We start from the raw sequence: 27,500 nt of genomic DNA, 5'->3' as shown, positions 1-27,500 counted from the left end.
GCATTTATGACGTACTTAAAAACCGTTAGTTAAGACCAGGGAAGCTCCTCGTCCTCCATTTCAGATAAGCCCCTACTGTTTACAAGAAATGCCTTCCTAAAAATGCTATCTTCCGGCTTCAACTCTGATGAGTTGATAACTCTGTTCTTTCAGAGCTAGTGAAATCCCCAATAAAAATAAAGGATATTTTTATTCATAACATTTCGCAACTGAATTAAAGAAAAGTCCTATGACATCCAAACTGCTACAAGCAGTGTGTCGTTTTCTAGCATCAAGCTTAATACTACTTCGTTTACTCCGAGTTTTATCTTGCTACAACTAAAATATGGAATAGTCTGCCTAGTACAGTTGTGGAATCTTCTGATCTCCAAATATTGAGGCGAGGAGCAAATTCACGCCTGCTCTCTGCTGACGCCTCCTGAGTTTTAGGTGTCCGCTTCATTCTTCTAATCTCCCACAATTATTTATTTATAACCTTTTGTATAACTTGGCTGTTTCTGCAGCCTGATTTCCCTTTGGAGCCCTCTTGGGTTCATAGCCTGTTGGCTCTGTTCACAAAGGTTTTCAGCTGAAGATTTAAAGGAAAATAATATGATAAAGCGTTCAGCTGCGTGAAGTCTCGACCAAATCATAACATGGGGCACTTCGGTTGGGTCAAGTGAAACGTAACTAATGGACGGAATGTTGTTCTAATTTTTAACTGGCATCGTAACAAAATACCAACGGACCATTTCGCATACTAAAAAGTGTTGGTAATTTGTCTTCTATGAAAAACGGCCTAGGAACCACTCATCTGAATATTGAAACTTGACGCATTGTACTCTCCCATTCTAATTGGCCTCATTTAGGAACAAAATTCCAGGAAAGTTAATGAGAACTATCTCCTTTTCATTACAACACCATTCTGTCCGAGAAACGGCGATTGCCGGAATGAATCCAGTAAAGGAGAAGAAATAACTACTTTAAAGCACATGAAGACTTAATACTTAGCGAGTGGAAGCGGCAGGCTGAAAAGAATAATATTCGCAATGTTCCATAACGGTTTATGCACCAATGGTTTATTTCCCTGAAACAATACTTGTTAACGGTGACTTTCAGTGGCGCCTAAAAATCGAATATAATGTAAATTATATTCAAGTAGAAGGCAGTACCATCTGGATATACTGAATAAAAGCCACGTGCATTCATGTCAGAATACCTACATAAGGGTTATCAAAATGAAATGGGAATAATTTTATAATAAATATGACACAATGAACACTGCAGATGTACAGTATAACCTCAAAGTTCTTTCCTTGCAAGTATCTAAGGAGCGCCGTTCAGTAAATAACTGCCATCAAATCAAAATCTCGTTTGCCTTGCACAGACCAAACCTCAGAAGGAACTGTACTACACGTGTGATATATAACAAAGATTTTTCTAGACGGGGTGGGGTAGAGCAAAGAGTAATAACAGAATCAGCAGTGCTACCATCTTTGAATATTCTACTCCAGAGAGCTGCCAGCTTATACCACTCATCTCTCCATTCCTGCATTTAGTCATGAAACTGAGTGACTCGAGCTAGTATACTCGAAGAATGACACCGTGTATACAAATCTCTCTTTTATTTCCACGTTGCAATAACTGTTATTATTACTATTATTATTCTATTATTATCATCATTTGTTCAAACTTTCACAATCAATACTGTACGTTCATATCGCTATAACTCTATTAATTATATTAAACATATCAAATCAAGGCTTGCATAAACAATTATATGTGTATATGTATATATATAGATATACAGACACATGGGAACATACATACTTTATGTACCTATACACAGATATACACACCTAAGTAACATATATATCTATACAATAAATGTGCATAAACATTCTTACATAAACAATTACTCGTATATAATAGAGAAATACAATACACGAACAAAGTATACAACAACAACAAAAATCTTGAAATGGCAAAATCCAAACACAGTTCAATCCAGCTTTATAACATTATATTCTGATGAGTGCTATGCATCTCCTAAAAAAAGCTGAAAGAAAGAAAGAAAGAAAGGGCTATATATGAGAGAGAGAGAGAGAGAGAGAGAGAGAGAGAGAGAGAGAGAGAGAGAGAGAGAGAGAGAGAGAGAGAGACAAAAACAAGGGCTGGCTAAGAGTAAAATCGTTGGCAGGTAAGGTGTACAATAAAGTGGGAAGCCGTGTCATCACATTGCCTATAGTTATTGTGGAATCGCCGTCAATATATTTACCTACAGTCCAGCCCGCTGCACGAGTGCCTAGGACCGAAGGAGAGAGACAAATGGTTAATGGGACTCATAATATCAAGGTGATATCCCCCAAAATTTGGAGTTTCTATTTTTTCCCCCCCTCTTACAGACTAAACCTGGCGAGGCTTAAATATTTGAGTCCTGGACGTTTCTTCTCAACCTCTTCTAGCTGGGAAACTTAATTTAGTTTTTTTTTTCTTTTAAGGGTAATAATATTTCATGTTTTCAACATAGGATAAACAGAAACTTACCACTTAATCGACTGTCCTGAATCTAACAAAGGCCGATGAATGACAAGCTTACCATTCCACGCCAATGGGAGCTGTGTTTTTGAAAGATTTATACCAGTTTCCTTGATAAAATCATTCTCTTCAGTACGATTAAAATCAATCACAGCTTGCAATGGTAGTCACAAAGCTTCAAATTTGTCCTCCGAGGTAAAAAAAAATTCTAACAAAACTATCGTTTGTAACACTTCTCAATGTTTTTGACCAAAGCAAAAAAATAAATAAATAAATAAAAATGAAAAAAATAAACATAACGATGGCTTAACAATGATAGTCACAAAGATTCAAATTTATTCTCTGAGGCAAAAAAAAATTCTGACAAAACTATCAAACTAACCACTCCCAATGCTTTTGATTAAAGCAAGTAAAAATTAGTAAATAAATAAAATAAACAAAATGTCGGCTTAACAAATTCGTCAATGTAAAACACCCTTCCTAGATTATACTTTGGAAACAGGAACGACTATACGGAAACACTAAAGCCAAAATTACCAGCTAAGAAGACACAACTCCCGAAGCAAGGAGTCAATACTGCCAAAGCAGGTGCCATCAAGTTTGATCATTTAGTGACCATTAAACTCGAGACCGCGACCAGATACAACAGTGGGATAAAAAAAAAAAGAACTATCCAGAAAAAAATAAACTTATTGCTTAAACAACCAATAAACCTTAAAAACTTTAAAGGTATTGAAAGAAAAGAACACTGATACAAAAAATATCAGAAATTACTGTTATCCCATATTCGTAAAAAAATTTTAACAACCGAAGGTCTGAAAAGTTAGTTTGTAATAAAAATTCAAGCATTCGCAAACACCTAGTTTATATATATATATGATTACACCACGAGGTGTAGACACGCTGGTGGTGCAATATGAATGAAAAAAATTAGCTGTAATTATATTTATATAAGACATGTATCGATTTTAAAATAAACGATAATACTAAAATAAAAATTCTAATAAACTTGCATATAACGTACAAAGCCCTAAAAATACCTGAATGAAAACCATAACGTCAACACTAACCAGGAAAACGTTCAAGTATCAATGCTTTAAAAAATGTCTCCATACGACTGTTTTTAAGTTTAAGTTCCCTCTAAAAGTCATGGTAGGACTTACGAGTCTGTTTATTCAAAAATTGAAAAAAAATATCAAGTGTGGAGGATTCCAGTGCCACACGGTTGGACTTGGAATTCTACCAAAGGTTAAGAGGCATCCAGATTTTCGCCTTAAAATTCCAAGTTACTAGATTTTCTAGTTTTCCAAGTTACCGTGCTCTTTTGTCAAGAGCAGTCGGAATGGTCAAATACACTAAGTTCCTGAGATCTGGGGGATATACAGTATTAAAAATCCTGTTGCTAAACTTTCACTAAATTCTCTAGGCGTCTGCACTCTTGTACTGAGTCCCAACACAGCAAGAAAACATGATTATAATCAAGAGAGACAGTTAACCCAAGCCGCAAGGGTCTTCTATACTATCTGGTGAAAACCTGTGACACCGTTTATCTTTTAGTTCTGAATACATACTAAAGAGCAGATCATACAAAATAAGGCGAAAAAAAATTGAATTCTAAATAGGGAAACGACGATTGTCTTTGCCACAAAACACTTTCTGGCATTTAATATCAGAACAACGGACGATACTGTTGTGTTACAAAGATAAGAGTATTTGTAATGTTGAGACCCCACTACGGATTTTGCCTTACTGAACCCATGATTGTGATCCAAAAAGAGAGTTCATTTTAAAATGATCGATACATGGAAAGATTAATAGTTTGAATACTTTATCCAGCGTCACATAATCAATTAATTTATAATTTCATCGAATACTGCTGGAATATGATCAAGAACTTATGCCTTACAGATATTCAAGGATAAAAGAACAATATTAGAGAGGGGCAGCTTTCAAACCAAAAGTAAAAAGGTTTGAACAGAATCAAGACATGTGCTCTGGAGGTACATATCATAAGCTAACCAACTTAAAACAAATCAGTGTTATTACAATTCAGCTGGTATCAATAAATGACTGGTGAATCAGGAATAAGCTTGAATATTTCAAGCAGATTATCGGGCATTTAGAGAACAAATGAATAAATTTGCTGTTTTTTCCAGACTTTTGCACAAGTCCTTTCTTTTTAAGATGTCCCTATTCCCTTCGTGTAGGGGTAACGCTAATTCACCGTTCTAACGCTAGCAGAGATTTGATCAAGGACACACGACGACTATAAATTGTGAAAATTAAAAAGCCCTTGGTGTTATGCGCCTTTAGCAACACTGAATTCGACAAGAATGAGTAACAGATGGCAAAAATTAAACGTTACTACGTTACTCGTTTTGATGGTGAAACTACTTAGAGTGAATGCTGCATTCCAGTTTCTTCTTTTCCAGGACCCTGGGTTGGAATTAGGCTAGGTGTTTGAAATCGTCATACACAGTTACCCATATGTTAGAATCTAACGTTCTGACTTAGTGTCTGAAAACATATATATGTATTAAGCGTTTGGTGTGGAATAACCAATTCGAATCTAGGTTACTTTTATAAACAATTAACGACTACTGACTCCAGAACAATTTACCAGAGAAAGGGAAAAATGGAGAGAGAGAGAGAGAGAGAGAGAGAGAGAGAGAGAGAGAGAGAGAGAGAGAGAGAGAGAGAGAGAGAGATGCCTCCTGCTGAATGATTCAGCAATTCTGAGTTTAGAAACTCAACGTGGCAGTCCTCCATTTCCATATATATATATCTCAGAGACGGAATCTCGTCATTCTGTGCTAATGTAATACCCACAAATAGATGGAGAGCAAAGGATTAACAAGATGACGTGTTACCTCTACCATCAAACCAACTCACCAACCCACTGGTGATATGACTTTAGAGCATCTGTTCGGCACTGGGTTGTCAAAACACAAGCATTCGTTTACCAATAAAACCAATTACGACCATCCCTTGATGCCATAACATAAACCCAGCCTCATGACCTGAAAAAACTACATATTTACTTACCACAGAAAGTAAGTCAATCAATTTTACCACGACTTGTCTATTATTCCGCTTAATCTATTATTCAAATGAAAAAATGCCAGAAGAAATTACATCTAAAAAAAATTAAAACTTTCCATTTCTCATTGGCATTTTCTTACCGAGGCTAGGTGTGTGGGGGCGTGAAAGGAATGGGCAAAAAGACTAACAAAAGCGAGAGATAAGATTATATATATATATATATATATATATATATATATATATATATATATATATATATATATATATATGATTTGGGGAAGAATGAAAAAAGTAACGGAATTAACAAGTCGAAAAAGACCACCTCATAACCTTCGACGCAAGGCAAGAAGGAAGTGGTTGCAGGAAGACAAAATGAACTTGAACATTTGATTTAAGAAATACAGTACGAACTGGTATCCAACAAAATGAATAAGACAGATGCCACGTAAAAGAGAGGCGCCAACCCTCACTGGTCGTCCACAAAGATTGGCGACATCCACAAAATGATGACCTAAGTCTAAACCACCCACATACGTTGTCTTGTTATTACACGCATACCAAACCATAAATACCTCAATCACACAAGACTGATGTAAAAATAATATGCAAAATCACTAGCTACACAGTACATACACATACATATCAAGTGTGCCTATATAATAGTGAATGTATATACGCAGAGAGAGAGAGAGAGAGAGAGAGAGAGAGAGAGAGAGAGAGAATAAATCACTGGATTACAAAGGACACAAGACTCAGTTCAAGAAGGACGTAACGTAATTCAAAATACTTTCAAAACAAACAGTCACGATCGTCAAAACCCAATTTGTTTCGGCTCTCACATAAACACACTTATACGTGTCAATGCAACCTGATCAGCCATTTAAGTGTCATTCAGCAATATTATATAAATTGAGGGACTTTTAAAGTGACATTAGACGAACACATGTATTCATGATGACCTGAAGTAGGACAGCGGGACTACAGTCGAATTATGTTATACTTTTCTATAAACAAGGAAAAGTATGTTATAAAAAAAGCGTTAACACAGCCATATAATATACTCAAATACAGAAATACAATCGCGTTTAATTTTCAAGTGTGAAAGTACTCATATTCCATTAAATTTGCTTCCAACTGATAATGGCTTTTTCAACATCTGGGGATTATTTTGACCTAAAATGTGAAGATTCCTTCTTTAAAAGGAACCTGTTTCTGGACTTGAATATTGTAAAAAAATTTTGCAGTCTCTTCGAAATAATATTGTGTGCATAGCTACTTAGAATGTAAAGGAGATACAAACTTCCTCTATAAATTACTTAAATAGTACTTAAATAGTATTTGAGCGAATAAAGAGTACAAATAATCAATATTAGACAGAAATGGATGGGGGTAAATTTCTCTCTCATTTTTGTCATGGTATATAGCAAAGATGGGTTGAAATCAATGTAAATGCATTAGTTTTCCTTTCAAAAGGACATCATCTTACTTATCCCTTTCAAGTGAACTATTTTATCTATTTTTTTAATAATTATCAAAGAGTACCTAATCTTTCAACAAGCGTAAATGAGGAAGCAACTGGAATTGCTTACAGATTTAGTGAAGTAAATAAAACAAGAGGCAATTCTCCGCTTCTCCAGCTAATCTGGTCAAGACCCAGTAATTATGGCTGATCAAATTTTTGACATTAATCAAAATAACTTGCTGATCGTAACTTGAAAAAAATCCATCCGTTTCTCTCTCTCTCTCTCTCTCTCTCTCTCTCTCTCTCTCTCTCTCTCTCTCTCTCTCTCTCTCTCTCACTCCTGGGTGGCGTGGGATGAGCAATGAGAAACTACAAATAAAATCACTAAAGTAGGGATTTTCCTTCTCAGTGACATGCCTATACACAAACACACACAAAAAACGGACCAAAAGAAAGTCTCTAACCCAAACTAACTTTCACTATCTCACTCATCAGGACGACTCGGCCATATACACCTACTTTTCATCCAGGGGGTATCACAGGTTTATATCACAAAGAAATCAAATTCATCTGAGGACATCACAGGTTTTATATCAAAAGAGGGAATGACTGTGAACAGCCTGAGTTGTGTCACGTGTCACGAAAATGTCGTGAAAAGTGTTCCATCCGAAGCGCCTTAAACTCACTAAAAAAAAATGCAGAGAGGAATTCCTCTTGATTGTTACCTCAAAACAGGTTACATTTTAAACAAATGGAAAGGCAGCAATCACATTTAACCTGGGAATATTTTAGTGAATCTAAAGGACTAAGGGTGGGCTGGGTTCAGTTGTTATTTTTGGCAATCTTTCGTTTTTCTAGATGACTCTTGCGCATGCTCTTACCGCTATCTAGCTCGCATTCCTATAAATGCTCCATGAAAGAAAATGAGACATAACTGAAAAAAGTGGCTATTAAAGGAAACAGTCCAACTGACGTCATCAAAATCTGGCATTTCCAAAAGAATAAATAACAGTAATTACGACTTCAACTTGGAAATTACCCACTTCTGAGGAAAATACTACAATTTAATTAAGGCATTATTTTTCTTCAAGTATTATACTTTTTTCACTGTGATACTAAGTAAAAATTATTATCGACTTAAATGAATATAATTCGTAATACTTTTTTTTATAATTTATGAAGCATCATATGAGCCTGTTATCAATATTCAAATTAATTCCCATAAACCACTAAATCTATGTAATTCTCCTTTTGAGTAAATCAGTTACTGTTCATTATAGAGAATGAATACATCATGGCTTCAGCCATCACCACTTCCTTTAATAGAACCTATTTCTATTATACAATAATACTTAAAAAAAAAATTACAGATAGCAGCAAAAAAGAACTCTACTGCCAGCTTGCGGCCAAACTATGCGCATAAGTATGTAAATGTTTTCCACGTGTAATGTAAATGGGAAATGTAAAAGTTAGTTGCTGGAAAATAACTGACTCATAATACCGTGTAGTAATAAAGAAACAAATATGCAGTATGTGTATTTACATGCATGTATCACGTGTGATTATATATAGCTGCATATCTGCAAGCAGAGAGAGAGAGAGAGAGAGAGAGAGAGAGAGAGAGAGAGAGAGAGAGAGAGAGAGAGAGAGAGAGAGAGAGAGAGGTTTTGCTCTTTGTGCCTACTAAAAATTTCTTTGGGACTTATCTAACTGGCTACAGCATTATCTTGACTTTGCCACAACACAAGCATATCTCGAGTTTCATTTATCTTTTACATATGCTCACATTTTTTCATGATTAATTATTTATACTTGCGAGTTTAGATTTGGTATCCTTTATCACAATTCCTAAATAAGGAAGCAAGCAAGCAAAGAATTAATTTACTGTTTATGTATACATCGCGACTAAGCACAGATGCAATTAAATTGATTACGACATTGCATTGTTTTTTTTTTTACTTTAAGCTGGCCTTGTGACAGCAATGAATCTTAATCTTTGATCAGTCAAAATACATCTTTAATTAGAGACATGTAACACAATAATAGAGCGTTTGACCTTTTTTTAAATACTTCTTTTATCATAAATATCTGCCTGTTTTCATTACCGAGTACAGTTCTTTTTCGTTATCATCAACAAAACTACAGAATGAAAAAGGTGATGGATGTATAGCATTCTGGTTCGAAGCCAATATCTATACTTTTCTGTTTAGTCAAACAGTAAACTAACGGGCATCATCCAGTAAAAAGATTAGTAATTTAAAAAGAATTAAATGTATATGTCTCATTCGCAACAACTACGCGATGAAACAACAATTAATTGACGTTAATTTAGTGTTTTCCTTTCGTCAGTGAGTGTGAGTGTTGCCTTCTGTTTCAATGGACACTCGTCAACAAATATGCAAGTCATATTTCAAGCATTATTTGCCTCAAATTTGTGCTGCTCTCCAAAAGTCGGATTCCGTGACGCTTATACAATCTAATTCAAGGAAATAACATAGAACGCATCAATGCCACTTATTTTGCTTCATGCATAATTGTAGGGTGCGGAATGCTATACAATTTCAAAGATCTTTTCGGCAGAGTTCTCAGGATTTGGTCATCTCTGATCTTTGTGCCTCCTCAGATCAGCATACCGCTTTTGTAGTTCGAGGCTTTCCATGTATACTTCGGTAAACATTAATAGGCAAGGACTAAGATAGCATTACACAAATAACTTTCAACAGTTTTTTGAAATCCGGGTACCATCATTCTCAAGATCTTTTTAACGCTTTCTGGCACGAGTACCATTTCACGTTACTAAATCCCTAATTTATAATTATACCAGACTATGTTCTCCATTAAATTGGTACCTGCTGTCAAGATCCTTGGATTGACCATACGTGAGGTGTAACAAAGAATAAGTTTCAAAATTATCAATGGTATTTGGAAAACTGATTTATTTATTTAAATATTCTCAATAAGCAAATGTTACTGCTAGCTCCGGCTAATACTAAACTGACTTTGTTCTTTATTTAACAGAGCAACCTCTCATGGAAGTAACCGCAATACCGTGAAAATCATAAGACTCAGTGAATACATAATTCGCTTTACAAAACATACAAATGTGGATGTGTATGTATGTATGTATGTATGTATGTATGTATACATATATATACTATATATATACATATATATATATATAAATATATATACATATATATATATATATATAATATACAAATATATATATGTATATATATAACATACAAATGTATATATATGTATATATAATATATATATATATATATATATAATATATATATATATATATATATATATATATATATATATATATATATATATATATATATAGAGAGAGAGAGAGAGAGAGAGAGAGAGAGAGAGAGAGAGAGAGAGAGAGAGAGAGACTGTTCATATACATGTGCGCGTTTGTCTGTGTATACTCAGGCATCAATGCAGCTAGAATGTATTAATTTTCGGAGAGCAAGCCATAGAGCAAGGGAGGGCAGGCAACAAAGTTCGAATAATTCAATGAATCTTTTGGAACTGGGAGGGTTTTAGAACGGGAGAGATGGAGCTAAATATCTTGACAAGAGGAGGAGGAGGAGGAGGAGGAAGAGGAGGAGGAGGAGGAATGGGCATCTGGCATGAAAGGTCAGCTGATGGAATGATTAAATGAGAGAGTGGAGGGGAGCTTTCGTTAGTTACAAATGCTTGCTCTCCAAAGCATCAACTATTCAATGAAATCCAATAGAAAAAGAAAGATAAGCGAGTTGCACTTCAATATATATTCATATATATTGTAAGCTTTTGTTTTTTAATAAAACAATTTTGTAGGAAAAAGCGACAATAATAATCATAATAATCATCATCATCATCATCATGACATAGTGAAAAGGGAAATATGGGAGAGAGAGAGTGGGGGTAAATGCCCCCCAACACACCTCAGCAACAACTCCTTAACACTTTCTTCTTTAATCTCTTCCGATGTATCGTCCCTAGGTGGCCATACCTCCTGGTCATCGTTACAGGGCACGGCTAGCTCCCCATCACCCCCTGTGAGAGCCCCGTGCACGCTATCGCGATCTGCAGCCCCGCACGTCACCAGCGGTGGGGGAGGGGGGCAGGTGATGACCCGCTCGTGGACCCGGCACGCTCCTGGCGACGACGCTGTCGAGGCCCCGCAGCTGCAGCCGCCGTAGCACGGCGACGGAGGCGTTCCTATGGGAGGGGGCAACACCCCTGTGGGGAACGCGGGAGGCGAGACCGGGGAGGTGAAGACAGCGTGGTCGATTGCAGCCGCAACCGCTGCAGCAGTACCACCGGGGGGCACCACCTGGAGCGGGTGTGGCACCACCACGTAAGGGAAAGACTGCTGCTGTTGGACAAAGGGAGGATGGGGCGAGTGGAAAGAATGACTGGACGGGGAAAGGCGCCCCCCGTCACTAATAGAGGTGTCAGACACCCGTTGGCCGCCGCCCCTCATGCAGACGCCGATACCACAGGGTGGTGTTCGCACCCCACCAGCTGTTCCACCGCCCACACTCCTGCACATTCGGCCGCCCTCACCTGCACGCCCCAACATCATCCATCAGTCACCACCACCATCCGCGTTGACAGACGTCCGTCCGTCGTCCAGTGGGCATCCGGAGATCCGACGGCGGCGCCGACGTTCCCACCAGGAGAGCGCAGCCGTGAGGGGCAGGACCATCACAAATCGAGGTTCCGTGCAATTGGTGGTGATGGTGGTGAGTGGTGGTGACGGTGTTGGAGGTGGGTAGTTGAGAATGCAATGATGACAGCGGTGAAGGTGAAGGAGTGGTGGAGGTGACGTGCGATCCAAGCAGCATAAAAAGGGGGGGAGAGAGAGAAGACAAACAGTAATACCTACATTAATACATATTGAAGCACTATAATAGTTAATACATATTGAAGCACTATATTAGTTAATACATATTGAAGCACTATATCAGTTTACAACACAATAACAATCACTTGACATAATATAAGATTATGTTTTACGTATTCATAATTTTTCAAAAGCATGGCGCTGTTTACCATTTAACTGAAAATGGATTTTAAAAAAGACATTTGAACCTTAATAAAAAGTCAAATGACACAAAAATCTTACACAGCTTACTTAAGGACGAATAATTCTTTAAGGCTATGAAAGAAAACAAGATTCTCATCAAAATCATAATTATTCTTGGAAGAAAACAAGAATCTCATCAGAATCATAACTAATTAAAGACTATTCCAAGAAAAACCAAAAGTGATTCATTTATCTCAATCTGACGACCTCAAACTTACCCACCACAGAAAATATGATAAGACTGCCCACAGGCTCTTCTTACTTTGTTCTTCTATTGAACTCCAAACACAGAGATTTACCTGAATGACAGAAGACCGATAATAATCCTGTGAAAGCAACAATGTCCTCTTTGAAAGATGACCCTTGCACTGATGTAAAAGCAACATGCACTTATATTCACGTATGTAAACAAGCAATCTAGATAAACACTATAAAAGAAAAGCATTACAATGAAAAAACATGCCATAAAATTTACGAACACCTATGAAGTCCTATTACAGGTACCTATGCACGAAGAATAAGGATACAACACTCGACCTTCAATTTACATAAACAAAAACAAAAAACAATTTCATCCATAGCATGTATGAAAAGTAATGTACTTAGGATGTCAATATCATTCCTCTGTGTAAGAACAGAAGGTCACACCTAAACCTTTTCGTCTGTCCTTGCTTGTAGCTCGCACAAACTCCTCCCAAAACAAGGTGCAATTTTCTGCGGGATTTAAATCATCTGTCTCCATTTGCGGTCGGATATAACAGTACATGTTATGCAGATACGAAATATGACTGTGCTCAAGCAGTATTTCATAACATTTTACTGTTTGGTAGCCACGAAAGAGTCTAACATCCCCGAGTACTGAGAAAATTTGTTCCCGGACGCATATTCCCGAGATGTATGCTAGTACTGCACCAGCCTCGGTTTTTGTGTCATGCCCCTAGGTTAGGTTAGGTTAGGTTAAGTTAGGTTAGGTTGGGTTAGAGTACATTAGATGGGGAGCCTCATGGTTATTTGGGTGAGGGAAACATAATGAGAATATTTTCAAGAAAATTCTATGGTTAGTTTTTAAGAAATGGCGTCCCGGTCTTTTCAGGGAAAGGTCCCAGGCTGGTGCAATACTCGGTTACATCTCGGGAAAATGCTTCCCGGACTAAATCAGTCACATAAAACCAATACATCATTTCGTAGGCATTTACGAATATTTTTCTGCAATAGTGATATAGTATAAGTAAGCAATAGTAATCTGCTTATAAAGAGATGAATGATACAGAAAAACACACACAATAGCTGTCCAAACATTGCAATAACCCACAAAGATTCATAAAAGCATATATCTTGTCATTTACTTTAAGTATCTTTCTAACGGGCGCTCAAAACACCAGCACAAAATTCTTCTGCCAGAGTTAACTTTGCAGATAAAGATATCCATCTGATCTTTCACCATCCGACTGACTTTGCATACTTTGCATATTGACTTTGTAAAACAACAAAGTTTAGATAAATTTTTTCCCAAGGATATGAGGTTCGAGTTGCAAGCATTTTCAGTCGATTAAATCTATACCAAATAATGTCAATTATACATTAAATTTATCTTATAAACTGCAAGCAAAAGACTGAAACTGAACGTTTGCGCTTGTTTGCATAAATACTTTTCTCATTTACACCACATTTCACCTCGCCATCTCTCATACATATACATACATACACACATACATATATATGTGTGTGTGTATGTGTGTGTATATACATATACACACACACACAATCACATATTTCATAATACCAAAAAGATCCTCAAGCTTGGTTTATAGTAATGAAAAAAGCTTAAACGGCGTCATTAGGCATCTTACGCTGTTACCATGTCCTCGTGTACTATATTGAATATATGTTTCCCTCTGTACTTTGAACTCATAAAAATACATTTGGTGCACAATGCACTCATAAAAATAAGTTTGGTGTAAAATGTACTCATACAAATAAGTTTGGCGTACAATGTATTTAAGGAAATGTTTGGTGTAGAATTTACTAAACCAAATAAATTGGGTGTACATTGTACTCATAAAAATAAGTTTGGTGTACAATTTACTCACAAAAATAAATTTGGTGAAGAATGTACTAAAAGAAATAAATCTGGTGTGCAATGTACTCAAAGAAATAAGTTTGGTGTACAATGCACTCATAGAAATAAGTTTGGTGTAGAATGTACTAAAAGAAGTAAATCTGGTGCACAATGTACTCATAAAAATAATTTTGGTGTACAATATACTCAGAAAATATGTTTAGTGTAGAATGTACTCATAAAAATACGTTTGTTGTACTGTGTACTCAAAGAATTAAGTTTGGTGTACAATGCACTCAAAGAAATAAGTTTGGTGTACAATGCACTCATAAAAATACGTTTCATGTACAATATACTCATAAAAATATGTTTGATGCACAATGTACTCATCAAAATAAGTCTGGTGTACACTGTACTCATAAAAACAAGTTTGGTGTACAATGTACTCATAAAAATAAATTTGGTGTAAAATGTACTAATAAAAATACGTTTGCTGTACAATGTACTCATAAAAATAACTTTTGTGTAAAAGGTGCTCTCAGAAATAAGTTTGGTGTACAATGTACTCATAGTAGAATGTACTAAAACAAATAAATTTGGTGTACAATGTACACATAAAAATAACCTTGGTGTACAATATACTCATAAAAATAAGTTTGGTGTACAATGTACTAAAAGAAATAAATCTGGTGTACTTTGTACTAAAAAATAAGTTTGGTAAATAATGTACTCAAAGAAACAAGTTTGGTGTAGAATGTACTCAAAGTCTAAATTTAAGTTTGGTGTACAATGCACAATGATGTCTTGCGGGTAATTCACAACAAAAAGCACACACCCTCACACAGTTTAAAGGTATGTACCGTGCCTCAACACTGATTTAGACATGCAAATCACAAATGATTGCCTATCGATTTTACTCCTCTTCAAGACGTATAATTTGAATGGATTCTAAGGGGTTCGTAAAAATTCGGTAAAAAAAATTTCGGCAAATATTCTTAAATGGTGGGAGAGAATTTTGTCCGCTGTCTCAGTGCATTCCTCTCTTATCTGTACATTCTACTTATTATTATATAGTCATCTTCAATGAACATTAAAACAGATTTCAATGTCATCTTATTTGATGATGTTATTTAACAGAGATTTCTTTAAAAGATTCTGGGACTATATACAGTACAAAGCATATAATTAGCTAGATATGATTACAGCACACTATTACTGGATATATATATATATATACATATATATATATATACATATAATATATATATATATATATATATATATATATATATATATATATATATACATATATACACACATATACATATAACTACATATATATATATATTCATACATATATATATATATATATATATATATATATATATATATATATATATATATATATATATATATATATATATATATATATATATATATATATATATGCAATCCTTTGAACCTAATAAAGCTGAACGAAGAATGAAAAGACTAGTGACGAAGGAGACCAGTCCTAACACTCTACGGCTCTCATGCTATCAAACGCTGTTATGGTCAGATGTAACATCGATATATCAATGTATTACATGAAAACAAGCTCATTAGTTTCATGATTCCCTTCCCTTGTTATTCCCAGATTTTTTTTTCACTTTTAATTTCTTTCCTAACTTACGTCGTAATAAAATTATTCTTTCACTCTATTTTATGTTTACACTGTCATTTCAACATTCCTTTATACTTTAAACCGGAACACATCTCATTCGTTATACAGTAAATTTTCAAACTGTATATTGGAATTAATACTTCAAAACATAGGTCAGACAGAATCGCCTGCTGAAAATTGACCTGGTATTGATGACGTCATTTCATGATGTAAAAAGCAGTCGGAGAATGTATATGCAATTAAGTTTTTGAAAAAAAGTGCTAAACTGCAACATCTATCCAGCTTTTCATGATGTTTAAGAACTTAACATACTACCGACTGAAAAAAATTATAATTTACAACTGGCGAAAGATATGTGTAGCTACACGTGCTGTCCTTTTGAGAGAGAGAGAGAGAGAGAGAGAGAGAGAGAGAGAGAGAGAGAGAGAGAGTTCCTTTTCAAGACAACAACAATCTCTCTCTCTCTCTCTCTCTCTCTCTCTCTCTCTCTCTCTCTCTCTCTCTTTCAAAAAAAAAAGTTTCATATAAAGTAGAAAATAAACTACATTAAATACGATAGCTATAAAATCTCCATGTATGTTTTTATTTCCGTTTCAATGCACGTGTATATACGTCAGCGTATGCATACTGCAGTCTTTGATTACCAGTTACAATTTAATATGTAAAAGTCCCATATAGGAGGCTTACACAATGCGAATACAAAATGAGCTACACAGTATAAGGCTTGTAAATACAAAAATGAGTTCAAGTAGTAAAATGAGAACTCCTTAAATGGACAGCAAAACACTTATAAAGATTTGATAGCAGTGTGACAGTTTAGGTTGTGCCTGAATGGTATTAGGGATCACTATTGAAGATAAGATAAGTGTTGAATAGGTCTTGACCAAATTGTACACGGTATAAAAGCTATAAAAATAAATTTCGTACGTAATCTAAAGGAAATGATCTGGTCGATTAATCTGCCGTAGCATCACAACTTCTGCTTCAAGATTCGAAGACTTAGTCACAACAGTTTATTGACTTCCAGTCACAACAGTTTACTGTTTTAAAGACTCAGCTGAAGTACATGTTTGTTTCCAGTACCAACCTTTACGTAAAGTTCCCTATTTCAGGAATTTTGTCCTATAATTTTACTTGTACATTACGCAAAGTGAACTGTGATTTTTCTAAACAAAAGTTTTTACAATACACCTTGCTAAATGAGTGGACTCTTCCAAAGTATTTACGTAGCTTTGTCAGCAACGTTTTTCAAATGCCTTCATCTAGGACACTAGTATTCCTTGTTCCAGTTCTCACAAACACCTTCTGAATAATAATAATAATAATAATAATAATAATAATAATAATAATAATAATAATAATAATAATAATAATAATAATAATAATAATAAAATCCTGCTTACCCACTCTGACCTTTGGTCCTCATATCATGGGCGTATCAGTGATGACAAGACTCGATCATGGCGACTTCATTTCAGTATTATTTAACGTTCAAAATTACGAAGCATTTTCATCTTGAAATTCTCTATTCCCCCTACATTAAGATTTCCAATTAGTAGTGTCGAGTGAGGATCACAGTAAAGAAGGAACCATCCGGCGTCCAAAAAATTAAAATAAAAGTAACTAAAATTTTCATGCCCATGCTTCAAGAATACATGCAAGAAAGTACGTACACCATAAACGCATGAAAATACCTCACAGTTCTATTTGTAGAATTCTCCATTAAATGCCTTACTGCACGTGTCCAGTGCAAGTAAAGAAGAAAAGATCCATGGAGAAGTATACCAATGTAATGTCATTCGCGTCTTCCATAGCAAAATCATCATCAGAGCACTGTAAATTTCATTTCTCTTCCGATTTCAGAATATCGTAACTCATACCATAGTAAAAATAGATTTATGAGTAACTGCTAATCTGTGAGCGCTCTTTTACTGTCAACCATCACTTCCGGAGAAACAGGGAAATTTATAAGTTTTTTATGGTAAATTTTGCCCAGAGTTTCTGATGCATTTTGGACTGGCACAAACCGTTTAAAATTCTAATGATCTTCGTTCTTATTCAAGAGCCACTATGATCTTCCTTGTGGTTTGAACTAGAGCCACTTTATTTTTCCCAACCGCTGATCTGTCGCCAAACATTCCAGTCTGTTATGGCTGACTAACATTGTATGAGACAAACAATGCAAAATTAAGTTGACTTTTTGCCTTGAGTAAACCAAACAATTTAGGGACATGATAAATCCTCAGCCTAATTCGTTAAGGTACTCAGAATCTGAACGTTAATGTAACCTCTACTAAGGAGATGACTGTGGTTTCTCTTCGTATCTACTTCAAAATACCGATTCAATTATTTTGAATGGTGGGACGTACTACTACGTTATATGAAGAACCAGGAAAGGGGCTTCCCACTCCCGGTCTTTCAAAACAAATCCTCAAATGGTGATGAATATCATGATTAAGTCTTAGTGGTTTTCCTGAGCAAATCCTGAACTAGTGACGAATATCATGATTCAGCATTAATAGTTTTCCCAAACAAATCCTCAAAGTGAAATAATGATTCAACATTATGTTTTCCCAAACAAATTCAGTTTTAATAGTTTTCCAAAACATATCCTCAACAAATTCAGTTTTAATAGTTTTCAAAACAAATCCTCATCCAGTGATGAATATTATGATTCGGTATTAATAGTTTTCCACAACAAATCCTCAACTAGTGATGAATATTATGATTCGGTATTAATAGTTTTCCAAAAGAAATCCTCAACTAGTGATGAATATTATGATCCAGTCCTAATACTTTTCCAAAACACATCATCAACTAGTGATGAATATTTTGATTCGGTATTAATAGTTTTCCAAACCAAATCCTTAACTAGTGATGAATATTATGATTCAATCTTAATAGTTTTCCAAAAGAAATCCTCAACTAGTGATGAATATTATGATACAGTATTAATAGTTTTCAAAAACAAATCCTCAACTAGTGAAGAATATTAAGAGTCAGTCTTAATGGGAACTTATCTCTATTTCTTTTTTAAAGTCAAATGGTTTCATTGCCCTACAGAGACCTTTGAGCCAATCATAAAGCGAAGGATAAAAATCTGAGAGACCAAGAGCTCTCTAATTATCAACAGATAAACTTAATGACCAAATCTGGCTTTCAAGGGCTGTGTTAAATCAGGCTGCCGAGGTGATATCAGGGGCCTCTCACTAATTTTGCACATGGTAAGCCGATCGTTCCTCCCTGCAAATTGGAGGCGTGCAGACCTAAAAGTCCGACGATTAGCCATCATGTAAGATGACATATGAATTGGGTTAGTGTTTCGGTTTTCCACGGTATAGATAGATCGTATGTATTTTTTTAAGAAGTGGGCAGGAGTAAATACTGAATATTCTTCATTTAACCAAAATATACTTGCTAAGTAGTAAATAAATACTATAGAATAATTTTTATTCATATATAATGATAGAATATCTATTAGTACATATACACATAAAAAAATTTATAAAACCATAAAAGCATTATCTATATATACAAATACATATATATATATATATATACTGTACACATTATACACACACACACACACACACACACACACATATATATATATATATATATATATATATATATATATATATATATATATATATATATATAATATACAAAACAAAAACAGTACTCACATCGCCATCTAAACTCACGTTAAGTTTGACTTACTTAAAATAAGAAAAAAAACGGTCATGCTGGCAGTCTCAGATAGGTCTTATAAAAACACACAATGTGAGCAGATAAAAATTACATCGCGAATAATAACAAAATCATTGTAAAACCATGTGGAGTTCATGCACTGCAAATGCCTCATTCCTCAAAGATGAAAGGGAAAAAATGCAATCCAAAAATATTAAATGATGAGAAATCAAGAAACAAATAAAGCTACTTCAAAACACAGAGTAAATAAAAACTAGAAAACACATTATTGTACATCAAGACACTGATGATCCAAACCTTGTCCCTTACCGTTGTGCCTCTCCTCTTTGTCCCACTGCGGATACCTTCAGAAGGTTCTGTATATACCGTATGTGTGTAATATATATATATATATATATATATATATATATATATATATATATATATATATATATATATATATATATATATATATATATATATATATATATATATATATATATATATACACACATACATACATGCATACACACATATGGTCGCATGTGTACTCAAAAATAAAAGGCCCTCCTCCAGAGAAATTTCCATCATTTCGACTACTTACCGGGTCAGCCATTTCGTTTGTACGAAGCGTGAAATAATTGGTCGTTGCGTCTCTTGTCAGGCGAGATTCTTCTGTCCGTGCTCTTGCCAGTGTCTGTTGAAATGAAAAAAGAAACCAAATAAGAGAATGATTGATTATAATTAAAGAAATTATACAAAATAATCAATTGATACTATGGTTTATTTAATAAATAAAGATCTGTGACAATCATCAGTGGAAATGCTACCGAGCTTAATGGTCGGAAGCTCATCAACATAACAAATAAACTCGGCTTCTAAAATGTTAGGGATTTTCTATGATTCTATCCAATCTTATTTAACGTCAAGTTACACGCATGCGGACAACTCAGCGAAAGAATGAGTAGGGTCAGTCAGCTATTAATACCTACTGACAACATAGCTATTTTTATTCATATCCTTCACCTAACCCTCTTGACAATTCGCGGTGTATTTCACTGTTTAACCTCGATTTCTTGCCGTTCAATTCTACTTCCCTTCTTGTCATTTCCTACAAGTCTATCTCTTTCGTCTACTGTTCACTTTAAATTCAAATACTATAATGATTCCTCATTTCATGTATGCCTCGGCCTATAAAACGGTACAGGCTGAAAGCTTTTCATCAACTTCCTGTTATTTTGCTGAGATTTAAAACTTCTTTTTCGGTGACGCACTTGTGCATCGTCTTGCTAGTACAGAGTATGGGTGAAAGTATGGATTGGCTATCAAAAAGTATCAATTATAGCATTTAAATAAGCACTTTTGCTAAATGAATGCATATTACTACAAGGATTTTCACACATCTTAATTACCTTCACATTTCCATCACGTTTGCTATCTTTTTCATCGCGTTCCTTATTTCTTAATCAGTACATTTAGTGTATCTAGATACCATTTCCCATTATTTTGTAAAACCTCACAGCCCTCACTGATTGACCTTCACCTTCATACTTGTTTCCTTTACAAGGTTCTTTACTGTACATCTACTATGAGATTCAGTTCCTCATTGGACGGGTGGGTATCGTTCTCAGATAGCACTCTGCTGATCCTGCGTTCGATTCTCCGACCGATGAAGAATTAGAGGAATTTATTTCTGGTCATAGAAATTCATTTCTCGCTAAAATGTGGTTCGGATTCTACAATAAGCTGTAGGTCCCGTTGCTAGGTAACCAATTGGTTCTTAGCCACGTAGAATAATAATAGTCTAATCATTCGGGCCAGCCCTAGGAGAGCTGCTAATCAGCTCAGTGGTCTGGTTAAACTAAGGTATACTTTACTATGAGATTCACAGCGAGTGTACCGGTGTTTTTCCTGAATAAAATTTTATCAACGTACCTAACAAAGATGACACTTCGTCACAGGCTATCTTACATCCCTACCTAATTTTTTACTGTATTCTGTATTACGAAAGTTGCATAGTTCTGGTAATTATAAGAATAACACCGACTTCTTGTGAAGATATAATTACATAACTTATGACGTCATTAACTTGCCTCCTTCTCGATGGATAATTGGCTATTCGTGAAAAAGTCTCAACCTCTGGCAACAATGAAATACAACCAATACTCCTTGTTTACACTTTGTAGTAGTAGTAGTAGTAGTAGTAGTAGTATATAGGATTTATGCCATGAGGTCGAGTGCTGGAATCCTTGAAGAAAAGGGTTTCCACAAGTAATCCGAGAAGTTACTTTCTATCACTATTTCTCCATGGAAAAATTATATAATAAAAATCAATTAACAAATCATTCAAGTGAGCAAATTGAAGGACCGAGTATACTTATACTTTTTAGTGTACAAGTAATCTTGGTATTTAAAAGCCCACCGACAGTCGAACTACCATGCCGGTAATATTCTGTGGAATATGAAAACAACTTTCATTATAATGTTACAATTCAGCCATTGTTGTACTCTGTCACTAAGAGGACAGGAGCGATCATATGAAATGACATGCCCTTACATGGATCCTTTATTTAACATATTTACATATGAGGAAACTTGACATTATAATCAGTGGGTGGATTATGGTGTTTCGGGCTAAGCCCAAGCACTGGGACCTATAAGAGGTCATTCAGTGATGTATTATAACCCATGACATTGGGGGCAAAGCAAGTTTTAATGTTGTTCCGCAAGTTATATTTTACTAAGAAATCAACAACTATTGCTTTATAGAGCATAATTATCTTTCTGCACCTTATGGAAGTCAACAAATGACGAAAACTTGGTAGCCTTGGATGTCCAGGTGCAATCCTTACCCAAAAAAGGGCCCTATTATTCATTTACCTGTTCAAGCTTACGTAGGGTTTGCCACGGGCCTCCTCACTTCTAAACAACTGTGTAAGTCGAAACACAAAAGCTGTCCTGCAACCACGGGGACAATTAATTATCATAGCCGCCATTCTTGAAGCCTTGACAAGGTACGAATATTCATTCAGAATTTCAGAGACAGTTGTGTCGTCATCACCTTGTGGGAGGAGTCAGGGCGTCATATGTTTGCGTCACGAATAACTTTGAACCCATACATTAGAGTGTTCCGCCACTGGCTTCGGCTGCTTTATTTTACTCTTATGAATATACTTTTTTTCTAATATAAGTAATAAAGAATGCTGCCGAAAATTGGTCTAATATAATAAAGAATGCTGCCGAAAATTGGGTAGGGATGTAAAGTATACTATGGCTAAGAAATATTTTTGTCAAATGCACAGGAAAAAAGTTATTCTGGAAAAACACAGGGACAAAGGCTCTGAATCTCATAATAAGTTTACGTAAATACAGAATTAGGCAATGATACTAAATTTTCCTACAGCCAAAACAGACAGACACTGATATAAAACGATTCAACTGCCCTCAATTCCAAAATTATCGTAACATCTTTCCACGTAGCATTTAGCATTCTAAATATTTATTTCAAACTACCCAAGTTCTTATCACTCAAAATATTTCCATGCTCTTCTCGCCTTCTTGGAAAACCTTTTCTTTAATTAATATCTCCATTTAATAGACCTTTCATTAGCTAAGATTCTCTTCCTGGTTCTATTCCATGTCTGAATGAACTAAGTACGGTTCTCTGTAGCCAATCAGAGTTGACACTACTCTTTCCCTGTGGTGTAGCCCACATAAACAATGGTTTCTGAAGAGTCCAGTAAGGCAGGAGAAAAAGCAAACCAAAAAACATAACGAATAGGGAAAAGAGTAGAGAAATAACAAGAACCTATGAAGAGCTGTTAGAAAGGACAAACAGAATAAATGTTCCGTTGCCAAGATAAGCAACAGCTTGATTCCAAGCCTGAACAAATTAAAGGGCAGGATGAGTGGAATCACGCGCGGGGAATTTGACCAATATAACAGCATCATGCCATCAGATCCCTTTAACTACGTCATATAAGATCCCTTGTACTGTACGTAACAGGATTCAGCAATCAGTGTCTCCCAAATCCTACAAAGAGAATGGTCGAATGTTCATAAACAGAAAATTCCTGATACCACACCAATGACTAAAAATAACAGAGCTTCAAGTTTTTTTTTTTTTCACCACATTAGAACTCATAATAAAAGAAATTACTTCAAATAAAAAAAAATAAAGTAATTACTACATATAGCACAGGGACAGGAGTACTAAATGAAGCAGGATTTTGGACTGTTTGCGGCAGCAATTGCCTCGGCTATATAACAGGAAACTGGAGCAATCACACAAAGATGTAACAGCAGTGGAATGACCATGGATATAAGCCACTTTCCAACAAAGAATATTGCATGGTTATGCGTTCCTAAAACAAGGAAGATGGTCAGTAAAGCACGCTCAAATTTCCATAGAAGGGCTGGGGTGATGGAATGGGAGGTGATTATTACTCTGTTAATATTCCTGTGATTCACTTGGACATTTTTTTATGAAGTCAAATTAATTTTTTATATAATGCTATTTACCCTATACGTACAGAAGTTGCTTTCATATTTGTACTATTTATTTCATACAGTTTTTATTATATTTTTAATGAAATATGTAAAAAAGAATATTTGATCCATAAATGTACAGGTTACAGGAACCATTGCACAAACGAAAAACTGACGGCTTTTTATATAATTAAATTTCAGTTTCAACACGTATTATAAATTTTATCAATAACATGAATATCAGTTAAACTTTGCGTATTTGTTGACATCTTGCACCTCTTGCGTCAGAAAGAACGAGGATAAGCTCTGTTTATCTACAGTGTTCTAAATAAAAAAAAAAAAACTTCCTTGAGCACAACCCAAGAAGGCCATCCCATGATGCAAAATTCATCATAAATTATCACGATAAAAATATAATCAATCAAATTCCTCAAATGAACAGCACTAGTCCCATTGTAAATACTTTGATCGATATGGTAAAAGATGTTCTAAGATTATGTTCATTTAATCCACCAACGTCCATACTTGTGTCCCCATTTGGAAAGGAACTCCAACAACCCTCTATGAAAGTGGTCATTATTTTCAACTCATTTTGTTGGAAACTAATTATGGTTACTGTATACCATTAAAGTCATGCATAATTACATACAATGTAAATAACACTGAGGGGGAATGGTCATTGCACATAAAGGATGCCAGGAAAAAATGTAAGCTTATTAACCCATCCACGTAGTGCTGTTCAGCAACCAGCAATACACAACTGCTTTAAAATCTAGGGGAAACGGGTTAGGAGAAACCACTAACAAAAAAAAACACACTCGACAATATATATATATATATATATATATATATATATATATATATATATATATACACAAACATAGTGTATATACATACAGTATACATAATATATATATGTATATATATATATTGTATAAACTATATATATATATATATATATATATATATATATATATATATATATATATAGAGCTGGAGGCATAAAGAAACAATGACCGAGCGCTTGGTGAACTCCTTGTTTCATTCCTGCCTCCAGCTCTACAACAAAAAATATCGAAAGTTTTATATATCGTCAACACACACACATATAAATATGTATTATATATATACATATGTGTATGCAGAGAATGTATGTATGTATGCATTGGCTGACACAGTGCACTGATAAAACTCTTTACCTAGGTATATAATATTCCAACCTATATAACATATATTTCCCATATACAGTGTACAATCTGAATGAATAATCTCGTGTTTCTTCTAAACAGTGTTCACTCTGCGACTGCAATTATAATCTCCATACATTTCTTCAAAGGAGTCTCACTACGTGACAGCCTGCACCTCAGTCATTTACGGAAATGATTAAAATTAATGAGTCTCTAATGCAAATTAATCAGGAAACTTTGCAAGATTTGAAGTATGGCGCTTGAGCCAATTACGGAAGAAAGCGAAAGGGAAGTACAGCACAGATATGAAAGAGATGTTTGGACTGATTTGAATTCCCTTTCAATACTGAAACATCTGCCAGCAACAATAACACAGTATCATCCGTATATGAGAAGAAAAGAAAAAGTATTACGAAAAGCACTTTAACATACTGGCCCAGATAACTTACTCCAGTTGAGATGACCACCATTTTCCTAAAAGACAAACCAAGAGCCAGGCGGATTGAAAACGAGAAATAGAAAGAGAGAATAAAAAACGACTACTTCTTATACTAAACTACAACACGAAGTGAGGCAGAAGCAATTCGTCCAAGCAACGAAAAAATAAACAGCGGCCGACAAAGTTCCAGTCACGACTCCTAATCGAGAAGTACACATCCCGGAGGCAAAGGGGCCTTCCCCTCAGACTGGAAGAGACAGGAACAGCAATGTGGATAAAGGGGGCAGACAAGACACTAAATGGACCTTGCCGATGCACTCTCGCAAGGAATTCTAATTAACTTCCAGCTGGGGGGGGAGTAATGCCGGGGCCCTCCCTAGCCGAGCCTGGTCAATTCCCAAACCACAATAAACCACTTTCCTCTCCCACTAAACGCCTTGCCTGCAATGATCGCCGTTTTCTGCCTCTCTCTCTCTCTCTCTCTCTCTCTCTCTCTCTCTCTCTCTCTCTCTCTCTCTCAATTTGAATGGATAAGTTACGGAGTGCGAGACGCAATGAAACATCTCGAAGAGGAATGCTTAAACAAAGCACAGGCGGTCAACTACCATAAGGACAAAAAAAAATCTATAAATAAATAAATAAATCAATCAAATAAAAATAAAAACCGCGAATCAAACGTATGAAAAAAAAGCCTTGCAACGACGACAAATGAACAGATCCAAGCACAGCGGTGTGTGTGTGTGTGTGTGTGTGCGCGTGTGTGAGAGAGAGACAGAGAGAGACCTGTATTACTTTGTTAGTATTAAAACTTCGCTATCTGCAGCTAAAGTTACCAGTGCACCATTCTCACTAAGAATACTTTAAGCTTTCCAATTCATTCTCCACACCCTTGACTATTCAAAGGACAACCTAACGCTGAAGTCCTACGCTGTAAAAAAGGAAATATATATTTTTATGACGTATCTCATAAATCTTTTAAACTTTACAATAGGTCAGTAACAAAACTAAAAATAATTAAATAATAAAAATGAAGAAAATTCAGATGTGACAAATAGTTAGGTAACACGATCAGAACCACAAAAACATAACCAAAAGATAAATAAATATTACAACTGCGGATGATTCAAACGAGGCAAATAGTTAGGTTAATGGAAGCGTGAAATTCACTGTAGCGGCAGCACACATTACATTCGCGTTGCCAGCTGTGTGATACGTGAGGGAATCCACATCAAGTTATGTAAAGTTAAGTATATCTTGGTTTAACCAGACCACCGAGCTGATTAACAGCTCTCCTAGAGAGGGCTGGCCCGAAGGATTAGATTTATTTTACGTGGCTAAGAACCAACTGGTTACCTAGCAACGGGACCTTCAGCTTATTGTGGAATCCAAACCACATTATAGCGAGAAATGAATTTCTATCACCAGAAATAAATTCCTCTTATTCTTCATTGGCCGGTCGGAGATTCGAACTCGCGGCCAACAGAGTGGTAGCTGAGAACGGAACCCGCTCACCCAACGAGGAACTACCAAGTTATGTAACATAACAGTTAAATGCCATAAGAGTGATCAGGGACCCTGTTTTCTTTCTTTGTACCTATGGACGCAGTTAACTACAGTAAATAAAACGCTGAATATTACCACAGCACCAAGACAAGAAATTGTTTGAGTATTACGAAGACGTAGGGTACTGAACTAGTGATGTCATTGAACCAGGATACATGATCAAGAGCAAAGACAATGGCGGTTATAACAAGTGAATTTCAGAAAAATGTCGGTGACCATCAAGAGTCACTTCTATAAAAGTCCTCAGCCGTTCATCAGGGTAACGAGAGGAATCCAAGAAACCCAGCTGATGGGGAGG

At 35.5% G+C, this 27,500-nt stretch overlaps 1 protein-coding gene across 26 annotated transcripts in view; it reads right to left on the bottom strand.

Moving 5' to 3' along the window:
* Glut1 (Glucose transporter 1) overlaps positions 1-27,500 on the bottom strand; it is a 515,395-nt gene that overhangs the window by 184,395 nt on the left and 303,500 nt on the right. For 12 of the 26 annotated variants that reach the window (XM_067129118.1, XM_067129116.1, XM_067129122.1 and 9 more), the window contains 3 exons: positions 20,130-20,222; positions 10,966-11,590; positions 2,258-2,284 (listed from right to left, as the gene is read on the bottom strand). In XM_067129118.1, the coding sequence (XP_066985219.1) occupies positions 2,258-2,284; positions 10,966-11,576 (638 nt within the window). In that variant the 5' untranslated portion in view covers positions 11,577-11,590; positions 20,130-20,222. Of the gene's footprint in view, positions 1-2,257; positions 2,285-10,965; positions 11,591-20,129; positions 20,223-27,500 lie in introns of those variants that run through there. The other 14 variants (XM_067129126.1, XM_067129128.1, XM_067129120.1 and 11 more) reach the window with 6 other exon arrangements.

Source organism: Macrobrachium rosenbergii, chromosome 27, assembly GCF_040412425.1.
Source record: "Macrobrachium rosenbergii isolate ZJJX-2024 chromosome 27, ASM4041242v1, whole genome shotgun sequence".
In the NCBI taxonomy this organism is placed as follows: domain Eukaryota; kingdom Metazoa; phylum Arthropoda; class Malacostraca; order Decapoda; family Palaemonidae; genus Macrobrachium; species Macrobrachium rosenbergii.
Note: the sequence above shows the minus strand (reverse complement) of the source record. Positions and strands in the feature narration are given on the sequence as shown.